Source organism: Phodopus roborovskii, unplaced genomic scaffold (genome assembly GCF_943737965.1).
Source record: "Phodopus roborovskii unplaced genomic scaffold, PHOROB, whole genome shotgun sequence".
Lineage (NCBI taxonomy): Eukaryota > Metazoa > Chordata > Mammalia > Rodentia > Cricetidae > Phodopus > Phodopus roborovskii.
Genome location: NW_026126517.1, coordinates 45,862,752 through 45,876,841, shown reverse-complemented (window position 1 = coordinate 45,876,841; position 14,090 = coordinate 45,862,752). Strand labels below are relative to the sequence as shown.

At 44.6% G+C, this 14,090-nt stretch overlaps 1 protein-coding gene across 1 annotated transcript; it reads left to right on the top strand.

The window, feature by feature from the left end:
* Positions 1-385: 385 nt before the first annotated feature.
* On the top strand, positions 386-1,571 carry Foxb1 (forkhead box B1). Its single transcript, XM_051197043.1, has one exon. The coding sequence runs from the start codon at positions 472-474 to the stop codon at positions 1,447-1,449; it is 978 nt and encodes a 325-aa protein (XP_051053000.1). The 5' UTR covers positions 386-471; the 3' UTR covers positions 1,450-1,571.
* Positions 1,572-14,090: the final 12,519 nt, after the last annotated feature.

Here is a 14,090-nt window from a genome sequence, read left to right as displayed (position 1 = left end):
GAGCTCGGTCTCCCTGGCAGAACGCACCACCCAAGAGCGCCGCGAAGCTCTCAGGTTGAGCCAGGCTCGCAGCGAGTCTCCCGGTCCCCGACGCTGAGCTCCGGTTAGCGCGCGGGGAGGAACTCGGGCACCAGCTGCACCATCCCGGATGCGGACTGGCAACTTGGAACAACTTTAAGGTGAGCATCTACCTATCTGTCCCCTCCCCTGAACCCAGGTCCTACTTACTTTCCCGCAGCCCTCGCCACCCCCCCCCCCGCCGTCCTCCCCTCGTAAAGTTCCCTCGCTGGGACTATCTAGTTCGGTGAGCAAAGTTGCTGGCACTCCCCATCCCAGATGTGTGTGATTCGGCCGGTGTGATTTAGCTGGTGTCTCTGCACCCATGCTGCCCTCCTCCATCACCTCTCCCTTCTCAGATCCGACTTGCCCTCCTGGCCGCGCGGACTCTTGAGCAAGTGGGCAAGCGAGAAGATGCCTCGGCCGGGCCGCAACACATACAGTGACCAGAAGCCACCCTATTCTTACATCTCGCTGACTGCCATGGCCATCCAGAGCTCTCCGGAGAAGATGCTGCCGCTCAGCGAGATCTACAAGTTCATCATGGACCGCTTTCCCTACTACCGGGAGAACACGCAGCGCTGGCAGAACAGCCTGCGCCACAACCTCTCCTTCAACGACTGCTTCATCAAGATCCCTCGGAGGCCGGATCAGCCGGGGAAGGGCAGCTTCTGGGCGCTGCATCCCAGCTGCGGGGACATGTTCGAGAACGGCAGCTTCCTGCGACGCCGCAAGCGCTTCAAGGTACTCAAGTCTGACCACCTGGCGCCCAGCAAGCCAGCGGACGCCGCGCAGTACCTCCAGCAGCAGGCTAAGCTGCGGCTCAGCGCGCTGGCCGCCTCAGGCACGCATCTGCCGCAGATGCCGGCCGCTGCCTACAACCTGGGCGGTGTGGCTCAGCCCTCCGGCTTCAAGCATCCCTTCGCCATCGAGAACATCATCGCGAGGGAGTACAAGATGCCTGGGGGACTGGCCTTCTCTGCCATGCAGCCAGTTCCCGCTGCCTACCCACTCCCCAACCAGTTGACTACCATGGGCAGCTCTCTGGGCACAGGCTGGCCACATGTTTACGGTTCTGCGGGTATGATAGATTCGGCTACCCCCATCTCCATGGCGAGTGGCGACTACAGCGCCTATGGAGTGCCGCTGAAGCCTCTGTGCCACGCCGCTGGCCAGACGCTGCCCGCCATCCCGGTACCCATCAAGCCCACGCCGGCTGCAGTGCCAGCGCTGCCAGCGCTGCCCGCGCCCATCCCCACTCTGCTCTCGAACTCGCCGCCTTCGCTTAGCCCCACTTCCTCGCAGACAGCCACCAGCCAAAGCAGCCCTGCCACCCCTAGCGAGACACTCACCAGCCCGGCCTCTGCCTTGCACTCGGTGGCAGTGCACTGACCCATAGAAGCTGGGTCTCTCTCGTGGTCATCTCTACACCACTCTTCTCACCACTTTCCCGGCTCCGGGTCCAGCCCTCTTTGACCTAGAGCCGCCATCCTGCCTTGCCCATTCCACTTTCTTCCTTCAATCCTCTCTCCTGGGAGAACTTTTGATTTTGGACCCAGAGACAAACCACAAACTTGCCAGAAGGCTCGTGAAAGTTGTCTTCGCCCCTCCAGGGCACCAGAGAACACAGGGGCTAACCCAAGACAAGTGGTCCCTCCAAGAGTCCCAGAAATGCACCTCCATCCAATGGGCAGGACACCCCTTTTCCCCCTGCTCGGAGAAAACACAAACAAAAGGAAAACAAACAAACACGCAGGGATCTGGGCTCTGCGCAATTACAAGACCAGAGACACACCGCCTAGGAGTGAAGCCCGCCAAGGCGGCAGCGGCACAGCGAGGGCCAGATCTTCCTGAAAATCTGTGTCCACGGACCCACTAATCCCCCTACAGGCTCGCCTCCGTCCATCAGGCCTGGATGGGCGGAACGCTGCTTCCCTAGGCTGCGGCCCAACCTCCCAGGCTCCTAAGGAAGATAATTTTTCTTTCCTTCTGGGTTTTGTTTCAGGCCAGAGGCTCCCTTTGCTGGGAGTGAGGAGGGAGGCTGCTAAATTAGGGAGGACGCTTGTCCTTCACAAATGCAAAACACAGCTAGAAGTCACCGTTATTGTTTACAAAGCGCGCGGTTTAAAAAAAAATGTAAACAGTGAACTTGAGTATCTGCCTGGATAGGCGGGCGAGGGGGCAGAGTCCTCTTTATAATTACCTGTTGTAATGTGAATGTTTACTCTTCTGGCCAGCTTTGGGGGGGATGGGGGGGGGAATGGGGAAGTTAATTGGGATGTTAACTTTCTTACTATTTAGAGACCTTTTTAGCTATTTATTTTGATGAAGAAAGAAAGGAAAAGGAAAGAGAAAAGAAACATGAACTAAGCCCAACTAAGAAAGTACGCAGGGCAGTGGGGAAGAATGTAGGTGAACCAACTGGGAACGTGAAGGGGGATGTCAATCGAGATGTCCCCTGGACAGATCTTTCTGTTAGAAGGACTGTTCCGTGAAGCTAAAGGGCTGCAAAGAGTTGTAAATAGGAATGATTTACACTGTGTAAAATGCACTTTGGTTTGGTATGTTCCTTTTAGCGTCTTAGGTAATTGACTGAAAAAACAAAGACAAACAAACAAAAAGAACAACCCAAAAGTTGTTCCAGTGTGACCTGCTTAATTTAAAAAAGAAACTGTAGTGTTGTCCAAGCTGTGAAAAAATTTCCCCTTTTATTTTTCTTCCTCCCTGCACAGAATTCGCATGGCATTTTAAATATTGATGTCCTTGTTCCCAGCATGCCCATTTTAAGACAGAGTTTTAAAAAGGTGTCTACATTAAATTATGACCTAGTCTAAATAATATTTTCTCATTAAAATATGTAAATTCAAATTTTGTTAAGTTTTGTGTGTTTCTGAAGACTTGCTACAAGGGGCCATAGATGGTAGCAACAGACATTGCAAACACATTGTCTGGGGTGGGGGCTGCCTTTTTTAAACCATGTTGTGAAAACAGAAACCTCATGCTCACTTACAGGTGTTGGGGGAATTATTCTAGGGGATCATAGCAGACATGTGTGCACAGGGAAGAGTGAGGCCAAGTTATTTCAGATGCAAAGTCCTGGCCCAGGTGCAGTGCTCGAGGAAACACACTGAAAACTGCAGTGCTTCTTGTGTGTGGTACTCTGTTTATCTGTCTTAAAAGTGCCTTCTAGGACATCTCACTTACATACTCAGAAGGATGATGCCCTTACAAAGTTCTCCCAGGCTGGGCTACTCAACCCTTAAGGTGGTACTTCTGACCCAGAGAAACACTTCACTCCTTTAAATCACTGGAGTTGTTGACATTTCCTTTCATTCAGAAATCACCTGAAGGTTCACTGTCTAGGTCAAGAAACCTGTTCACTTTGCATTGAGTAGATTTCTTCTACCCCTTCCTGTGGGGGAGATAAAGAAAAGTAACTAGATGCATTTATTTTCAAGTTGTGAATGAAGTGTCTTTAAATGCCTGCCTCTAAGTACTTGCTTTCTTTCGTTTCTTTCTTTCTTTTCTTTTTTCTTTTTTTCTTTTTTTTTGTAAAGAATTAAAACTTGCCAAGAATTTATGGTTCAAGGCTAATTGACACTTGGTTGAAGGGGGTCACAATATTTCCAGAATAAGATGTGTATTCAACTGAAGAAGTTACAAGACAAAGAGAAACTTAAATGGCGATTAACACTTTACTGTGTAAATGATTAAACAAGGGAGTCTTGTGAAACACAGAGAAAGCCCCCAAAGACACATAGAAACCATACTGAAGTACTCCATAAGGAGAGCCCTGAACACCTGTCACTATGTAATTAGTGGGCTACCTGGGAAAATATCTTGGATTAATGCAAAGCATAATTAATCCTGTTGTGACTATTCTATTTTTAAAAGGGAAGGATCCCACACACGAACACACACACACACACACACACACACACACACACGTAGAAAATAAATGAATCACTGAGCTGATTAAAATGCATGAAGCTTCCAAAGCCAGGCAGACAGCGGACAACTAAACTCATTCATCAAACCTAATTCACAATTATATCAACAAAATCAGCCAGAGCAAGCCTGGAAAACATAGCCATCCTTGATTAGGAAACTTAGTTCTCAACAAGAAATCATTTAAAAACGAAAGCTAAATACATGTTTAGTGCCTTGAAAAATAAAATCACAACAGCCTCTGGGAGAATCTCATCTCATCTAGTTTTTTAACATGGGAGGCTGGGAATGAGGTGAATAAAGGCTCATAAGAGCCTCTGGCATCCAAGAAATTCAGCCAGGTAGACTGCTGGACCTCTGGTGGCTGGTCTTGCAGGTAAGTGGCATGTACACTCTTATATCCAATACAGGGAGGCAGGAGGCAGTGAGGTACAGATCATATCTCTGCCATCTAGCAAAAGAAAGATTTTGAACTCAGTGTCTGAAAATTCGATTTTTAGTTGCTAAGTTTCTCATGATATATTAAGAACCATGAAATAACTTGGCCATTATGAGTCATTTCTGGTCACAGGTGTTTTTCACCCTCAGTTAAAGTTGAATGAGGGAAGGGGGGAACACAACAATTTTGAAGATATTTTGACCTTGACCAGAACTTTAGAGACTACTCAAACAGACATGCCTTACTCAGTTCCACACCAGCCATGACCTCAGCTTGGAAACTTGTGTGGATTTAGCTGAAGTGCCTCACAAACAAGGGACTAAATAACTGATGCCTTTCATGGCTCTCCTCTCTGTCATGTGAGATAGTCACTTGGCTAACATTCAAAGTCAAGACCTATGGCTTTAAAATAGAGTTGGATGGGACAGCACCCACTCTGCAGAGGAAAGGGTGTGTGTGTGTGTGTGTGTGTGTGTGTGTGTGTGTGTGTGTGTGTGAAGTCCTAACCTAAGATAGGCTGTATTTCTTTCTACTTTCCAAATCCACGCAGTGTTGATTTTCTATTTGGAAGCTTAGCTGCTTTCTTTCTTTAGAGACTTAGTTATTTTGTTTCTTTGAGGTTCTTCTGCTCTTTTATTTAGCTATATTTTTAAACTGCTTTCTCTGTGATTTCTGAAGCGTTTACACAAAAGATGGGTTTCTTCCACTGCCTCCAGAGGGAAGCTGCCTGAGGGGGTCTTTGGGAAGTTGAAGACTGAGAGGAACCCTAAGACACGATCCCCAGTGACTTATACTAAACCAGTGACTTTCCCTTCTTCCAATGGTTAAGAATACAGAGTGTCTTAGAAGCAGGAAGCAGATCCAGAGATCTGGAGGGTAAAGGGGCATGAGCAAGGAAGAAAGTCCATGCAGGAGTTCTGACCCACAGGTTTAACACTGACTAGCTCACTTACCAATGCAGTGCAAGACCTCAGGGCTGAGACCCGGGTCAGGCTTTTACAAATGGGAACTCCCTTTGTCAGGCACATTCAGCTGACAGTCAGAACAGAGCAGGATCCCTTCCTAAATTCTTGATATAAATGCCAATTAATATCTTTTTCTTCTGAAAGCCAAGCGAGTGCAGAGACACCCAAACAAAAAACAAAACCAAAACAGCCCAACCCACCGGCTGTGAAGTCTCAAAGGGGATGCATTTGTTTCGTCTAAACTAACAACAAATTATCTAATTAATATGTTTCAATTACAGTGTGAAAGGGACAGCCCCAGGACCTCCCGCCGCGGGGGCACAATAGCCCCAGAGCCCACTCCAGGAATTTACAATAACTGCACATCTGTCTCTTTATTTTCCACTTTTTGAGTCTAAAACTCCTCTCCAGATCACTTCAAACCATGGCTTGAATTATGAAATATGTCCCAGTGTTAAAGGGGGACGAAACTTTGCCCACGGATGCTTCATTTGCAAGCCAAAAAAAAAAAAAAAAAAAGTGAAAGCCCATTGAAGAGCATTAAACAAATATATTAGAATTCTGTCACTTTATGCAATTGAGTAGATCAAATGAAGGGTCCCGGCCACTTCATTCACTCTCATTCACTCGAATAGAAAATGCAAAGAATAGCAACCGAGACTGGGCCACCGCTGTAGACTTAGCTCCTTTTACTGGGAGACAAAAAGGCTGAATTTTCACAAATACATTGCTGACTTGGGGACTAGGAAACGGGGCCTGGAACCCCTTTGGAATTTAAATTCATTTTATCTTCCTCTCTCTTTGCAGGGATCTGTTTGCACTACAGTGCAGAGATGCAGCAGGCATCTTGGGGCTGCTGAAAAACGTGGGGGAGGGGAAGAGAGTGAGTGGGGGAGGGCAATGTGGATTCCCAGGGAACTAACGCTGGACTATCAATTAACACTCAAGTCTGAGATAATAAGTTTGGGCTTAGCAAATCTTTGTCTGCATCAATATAAACACCACAACATCGCACGCATCTCCAGGCTGGGTTACACAAACAGTTTGTTTTCAGAGACCGGAGCCTCCCTCACATGTGAGCCACCAAGTTTTCTTCATTCAGTGACTATCTGCTCATTGCTGTCAGCAAGGCTAGGGTAGAGCATCTCCACCCTCCCCCTCCTATCCTCCTGTCCTCACTCCTCCCCCTCCCCTCCTCTCCCCTCCTCCCCTTCCTGCTGGTTACCCAATTTGCTCACTATGGTGATTAGATATACCATGTTAAAATCTAGAGAGAAGAGGCTAATCCTTGGTTAGAATTTCCAAGCCAGGATCATTTTGGTTCAGGCATGGGATGGGCTATACTAGGGGGTAGCTGAAGTAATCTTGCAGGATTGCTTTTGTCCTGTGACTGATTCCCATTTTTGTTTTGGTGAATTTCGGGTATCTCCATATCACACAGGGCTTCCAATGAGTATGAGATCTCCTCCCCCAGATGGAACTGGAAAAAAAAAAAAAAAAAAAAAACCAGGAACCCTGGCAGTTTCCTCTTTGTGACAACAGAGAAATGAGCCTGATTTTGTCAAATTGAATTATGAAATCCCATCTTGAGGAATTTCTGTTGTATCCTAATTTTTTTAAAAGATTTATTTTGTGTGTATGAATTTGTGCCATGTGAGTACCTGGGAGTTAAGGATGGTTGTGAGCTCCAATGTGGTTGCTGAAAATTGAACCCAAGTCCCCTGCAAAAGCACCAAGTACTCAACACAGAGGTATACACCGGCACTTCTCAACCTTCCCACTTTAGCCTATAAGGTTGTATTTACACTACCTCCATTTAATTTGGGGGATTCTAGACTGGAGATAAGAACAGAGTGTGAGGAGGTGAAACACCTTAGACCCATAGAGACAAAAAATGGTGTTGAAGAAATTATTCATTGTTTTATACCCAGAATCTATCCAAGCCAACAATACTAATACTATAAACATCAGAAATTGCCATGAAATTTGAAGTTGTCTGAACAAAATCTTCCATGGGAGATTTTTTTTCTCCTTCCAGGACATCATGAGGAGTATTTGGACAAAGGATTCTTCTTCAGGACAGCCCCCTTTACCCCAATCTGCAAATAACTGATGTCAAACCAGTTTCAAGCTTTTGAGGGAACAAACTCTCTGAGAGCATTCATCAGAGCAGATTAGGCTGCAGATAAAAAGCATTCTTTATCTGTCGTTTGGAGACACTGTGATTTTAATGCATGCTCTGTAGCCTGTATATTTTTATTTACTCAGTTAATTTCTTCCCCGGAGTGTACCATGGAAGTTGGGCTGGCTGGTGTACTATGGTACAGAAAGAGACAGTTTTCATCAATGGCTGTTTCCAAGTTCAGCTTCTACTACACATTTCTCTCTTTTCCTTTATGAAACACAACACAGCCATCTGCTGATTTAGACACCTGGTATCACACAGAGAAATAAAAAAGTTCAATAAGGGACCTTAACTTTGTGCCACTTAGAAAAACACGATTAGTATTTATGAAATAGTGTCTAGAGTGTTTTGTATTATTTAGAGTAGACTCTCTCTCTCTCTCTCTCTCTCTCTCTCTCTCTCTCTCTCTCTCTCTCACACACACACACACACACACACATTACAGTCAAGAATTTCTCACTACAGGTAAACAAGCATTTGAGCTCCCCACTTGAGCTGCCTGAGCAAGGAGTCCAGAGATGCAAATATCCAGCTTGTTTGCAAATACCAACACATTTTGCTCACAGGCATTTCATAGACTAGAAGGAAGTTCGTAGCAAGAAAAGGGTCACTGACAAGCTTCAATCATATGTTTCAAGAGATACCTGATGTTTATAATGTCAGCCACCAAAAAGAAGAGAGGAAATAAGGTTTTGTCTCTGGGTTTCTACATTGTTTCTAAGTGGAGAAAAAGGGACAAGTGGTACCCAGCACTCCAGTGTTCACCAAACTAGTCAGAGTGAATCAGCTATTTCAGTGACCACCTAGAGATGTTGACACTCTTCAGCACCTTCTTTTTTATGTGTGCCACTAACTGATGCAGGGAGATTAAGCAAAGATAATATTTCTAACTCCCAGGCTGTCTGAGTAGTGTATGAATGACTGTTGCTATGGCCACTCAAAAACTGTTGATGTTCAGATGATTGGAAGCTCTGTTAGTTCTGCATTGGCAATAAATATATGCACACATGTTTTGTTGCAGGGGCTGGTAGATGAGAGTACTGAGACTATCGAGCGTGGCTTTGTAAGCTAGACGGTTGAATGCATTAAAGTTTACTTAATGTCAACTTGATGCTATTAAGCTTTAAGAAAAGGAGACTGCTTCACACAGAATGAAAATCAAGCTGTTGAGATGGCTCAGTGGATAAAGCACTAGTCACACAAACCTGAAATCAGAAGTTCAAGGTCATCTTCTATGTGCAGGTAGGAGGGGCCAGATTCCAGAGTTGCCCTCTGACCTCCATGAATGCACAAACACATACGATAACAAAAAGCAAAAAATCTCAAGAAAATAATGAACTTTGACATATAAATATAAATAGCAATTTAGTTAATAATATTGTTAATTATTCTTTGCTGTACACCCAAACATGAGGCAATTCTTAAAATGGCAGACAGATCTTGGGCTTGGGAATTGACTAGATCAGTGGTAGAGTGCTTCCCTGGCATGCATGAGATCCTAGGTCCAATCCTCAGCACTTCAGGATGGTGGTGGAAGGGAGGTTGCAGAATAAATCATGTTAAATAATTATAATTACCTGATATTTCATTGTGATGAGAGGCAATGCCTTTAAGAAGAGATTTACATCGATTTTGAAATATCTAATGGGGCTTTGCTCTATTTCATATAGAAATTTAGTTTGTAATAGAAAACACCACATTATAGAAATGTGGTTTTTTTCCCTATATTTTCCTAGTCACATTTAAAATAATTCATTTCTCCTTCCAGCATCTTCTATGGTCATAATTAGTATAATACATTTTTATTTAGGCTCCCAGCACCCTCATCAGGAGGCTCACAACTGCCTCTACCCCCAGCTCCAGGGAATTTAACCTCTAGTCCTTCCAAGGATACTTGTACACCCCCAATGCCACTCTTCCCAGCATAAATCTTTTTCAAAAAATTATTGCCAAGAAATGAAAAGAAACTCTGACAGCCACATACGTGAAATATCAACATCAAAAGGAAGGCACTTCAGTTTTCTTTGTCCCCATGAGCTACCAACAGAAGCTTATATGCCCGCAATGAGACACTATGTTCCATTTCCTGTCCCACAAATCCATCTTCACTAGACTGGATAAATGCTCCAGAAATGGTGGTGCGCACCCATAATCCCAGAACTTGGGAGCAAAAGGCAGGAGAATCAGAAGTTGGAGGTCATTTTCAGCTACAGAGTGAGGTCAGGGCCAGCCGGGGGTACCTGTGACATTGCCTCAAAACAGCAACGACAACTCCGAAAATTATTAAGTGTTTATGTAGCAATTAATACATAAGTTAGTATCCTAAATTCATTTAAAACACGAATTCATTTCATCTCAACCACAACTCTGTGTTAGGTACTATTTATGTCCATCTTTTTGGTGGGACTTTGAAAGACATGGCACTTCAGAAGCTTGCCTAAAGTGCTGCCTGATATCACCAAATTAGTAAGAGGCATCAGTGACCACTGGATTTTCCCGGAGAGCTGGACTGATACAAGGAGACTGTGACTGGACGCAGTTGTTCACATCTTTTCCAGACTCGAGAGCCACAGCAAGCTCACTACCTTCTGGTCCACAGAAAGAGGAGTCCAGAGACTCACTGTTGCTTGCAGCTGCCAATCACCTTCCCCAGCGTTGCTGTGAGTTGTGACTCCTTAAAACCCATCATCTGCCTTCCAATTTGCCTCCTGTTTAATTATGGAGGGAGCATCGTGGCAACTTCTTTCCTTTTCTCCTCGATCTTCTCTCCCTCTGTCTCCTCCCTCCCTGCCCCCCCCCCCTCATTGTTGTCATCATCCTTTGGAAGGAGAACCTCCTTCATGTATCTCAGGTTGTCCCCAAACTCACTATGTAGCTGAGACTGGCCTTGAACTCTTGATGCCCCCACCCTCCATTTCCCAAGTGTTGGGATTAAAAGTCTTATCTCAATTTTCATTTTCCAAACTTTGGCCTCAGACGGATCATATATTCAAAAAAAAGGAAAACAGTGAACTACTTTTTCCCCTTCCACACTTTGTGTCACACACACACACACACACACACACACACACACACACACACAGAGAGAGAGAGAGAGAGAGAGAGAGAGAGAGAGAGAGAGAGAGAATGCTGAATGGCAACCCATCAACCAATTTAGGTTGTTTAAGGTTGCAGGTATCAGAAAGCAAACTCAACTTGACAATTCCAATAAGCCATGGGGTGGGGGTGGGGGTGGGGGGGTAGGGGTGCTGATTCTTTCTTTTTGAAGAGATATAGTACTCCACTGGCCATATATTGTTCACATCCTGTCTCGGTGTCACAGAGGCAGGCCCACTCTGCTAAGGAGGTTTCCTGGGGAATTTTCCAAGCTTCCAGCCTGCTTAAGGAGAAATGAGATATTGGTGATGGAAACAGGGTTGGAGAAAATCAAGTGGCTGAGGGAGGAAAATGCTGACTCAGGACCTGCCATGCCTACCAGCCACTAAAGAGGAAGGCTCATTTCAATGGTGTCTAGTCATAACTAAAAGATCAGTTGCATCTTTCTTCAGTTTGAAGCCTTAAAAACAGGGTTGCTTTATTATTGTTTTTAAAGACAAGTATATATGCATGATTGAGTGTGCATGTGAGTGCAGTTGCCCACAGAGGCCAGTAGAGGGCGTAATATCCCTTGGAGATGGAGTTGCAAGTGATTATAAGCTACCTGACACGGGTGCTGGGAAGCAAACCAAGGTCCTCTGTAGCAGCAGCACACGTTCTTAACTGCTGAACCATCTCTCCAGCCGTTAGTTTAAATTCTTTAACTTTGGAAGGCAGAAGTATGGAAAGTGATGACACTTGGGCTCTACTGCTGCTTTCAGAATAGAGTGAAGGGGACACATAAAAAGTGACAGGGTTTATAGAAAGCGTGTACATGTAGCATGAGGTGTGTGCTATACACATTACTGGTTCTTGCAGGGTTATTTCAACTCCTCTCCATAAGCCCCACCTTTTGCAGTATTGAGCTTAACTGGAATTAACCACTTGTAGTTCGATGAGCTAAGAATGATTTCCACATTTGTAAAGCCCTGAAAACAAAACAAAACAAAACAAAACTTAAAAACCAGAAGAAGAGGGGACTGTAGAGATGGCTCAGCTGTTAAGAACATCAGCTGTTCTTCCAGAGGTCCAGGGTTCAATTCCCAGAACCCTCACCCACCCAGCGGCTCACAACCATTGCTAACTCCACTTCCAGGTGATCTGACGCCCTCTTCTGGCCTGTTTGGGCACCAGACACAGACTTGTATACAGACAAAACACTCATACCTATAACCTAAAATAGTACATTTTTTTTTAAAGAAATGTTGGGATATGAAAACTATGAAATATGAGTGCCCATAAGTAATGTTTTATTGGAAGTTAGCCACATGTTCATTTGCATAACATCGGCACATGCTCATTTACACCTTGCCTGTTGCTACAGTAGAGTTTAGTTCCAACAGTTACCACATGCTTTGCAGAGCCAAAAATAGTCTTGATCTGGATCTTTAAGAAATAATTTTGACGCCGGTTGTGGTGGCACACGCCGGTAGGATTTGCTGAAGAAATAATTTTGCTGGGCTGGGTATATAGCTCAGTTGGTAGAGTGCTTGCTAGCATGCACCAAACCCAGGGTTCTATACCTAGCACTGCATCAACCAGGCATGGTGGCACATGACTGTAATCTCTGTGCTTGGAAGGTACAGGGTCAGAAGTTCAAGATCACTCTAAGCTACACACGATTTTTGAGGTTATCCTGTGTTTCATGAGACCCTGTCTCAAAATCAAGTATTACTTAGTATGTGGCAAAACTTAATTTGTTCTAGATGAAACATTTGCTTAGGGTCAGCTGATTAAAATAGTTTATAATGAGGGTGCATAAATAAATGGGTAGTTTAAAAAGCTTGTTAGGACAAATGATCATATCCATGGGATGTGACCTGCTGCTTCAACTTCTGGTCATATTGACTGCTCAGAAGTGATGGGCAGTAACCTGGCACTGTGAATCAAGTAAACCCTTTCTCTCTTAGGTTTCTTTTTGACAAGAGTATTTAATCACAGCATCAAGAAAAAAGATTAAGACTGCAGTGAATGCATTTAATCCTTGTACTTGGAAGGCTGGGGCAGGAGGATCATCAGGAATTTGAGGCCAGCCTGAGCTACATAGTGAGATATACTATATCAAATTTGGTGTGTGTGTGTGTGTGTGTGTGTGTGTGTGTGTGTGTGTCAGGGTTGGGGGGGTTATTGAGCAGGGTATCTAACAGATGAGGGTGGAGTAATATAACACCAACAGTGATAACAACAAAGACATGAGGCTCAAAAGAAGCAATGTCTTAAGAAGTTAGATGCATACAAGCATGCTTTGGACTAACTTTAGACTCCTGAAAAATGGATCTAGGACTTTCTATCTCACTGAGATGAATACAGTAATGGGATGACATCTGTATGCCATCTGTATGCTTTTGGTTTATGGTTGGAATTATGGGCTGGCTGACACTGATTATGGAGTCAAATTCGGGCCTTGGCAAGAGCAACAAGTGCTCTTAACAACAGATCCATCTCTCCACCCTTATTTATTTGGTTTTCGAGACAGAGTTGCATATATTCCAGGCTGTCCTCAAACTCACTGTGTAGCTAGAATGACACTGAAGTGCTGGTCCTCTTGTCTCTGCTACACAAGTACTAGGATTACAGATGTGCACCACCATGTCTGGTTTATGCCATGTTGGGGATAGAACCCAGGGTTTCCTTTGTGCCAAACAAGCACTCTACCCACTGAGCCACAGCCTCCCCTACATTTGTGGCATTTGTGGGTTTTGGGGTTTTTTGTTTGTTTGTTTTTTTTTAATATTTATCATTTGTTATATATACCAGTTTTCATTATAGTTGGTTGTGAGCCACTATGTGGTTGCTGGGAATTGAACTTAGGACCTCTGGAAGAGCAGCAGTCAGTACTCTTAACCTCTGAGCCATCTCTTTAGCTCCTTTGTTTGCTTTTTAAAGACAGGGTTTCTCTGTGTAGCCCTGGCTGAACTGGAACTCTCTCTGTAGACCAGGCTGGCCTCAAACTCAGAGATCTGCTTGCTTCTGCCTCCTAAGTGCTGGGACTAAAGGTGTGCACCACACTGCTGGTCCCTACATTTGTTTATGATAATCATAACACTATCCTAATCTTGGTTATTGGATGGAAACTTTCCAAAACACATTGACCTCTTAGCAGCCTAGGCTCTCCAAGAGCTCGGCTTGCTCTCTAAGTGTCTATTGCCTCTAAATTCTGCAGAGCACAGCCTTTCCAACATTCAGCACTTAACTACAAAGACTTCCCAGGCAGAGCCACTGAATACTTCAATCACAGCAAAGCAAAAGAAAAGCATTCAAACAAAACCCAAGATGAATCTCAAACACATTAAACCAAGTGTTACATAACCAAGAAGAAAAGGAGCTGCAGGTCCAGCACCTTCAGGCAATTTTTAGTTTT

Excerpts from the sequence above, each read along its gene's own strand:
- Foxb1 (XM_051197043.1), top strand. The coding sequence starts at position 472 with ATGCCTCGGCCGGGCCGCAACACATACAGTGACCAGAAGCCACCCTAT.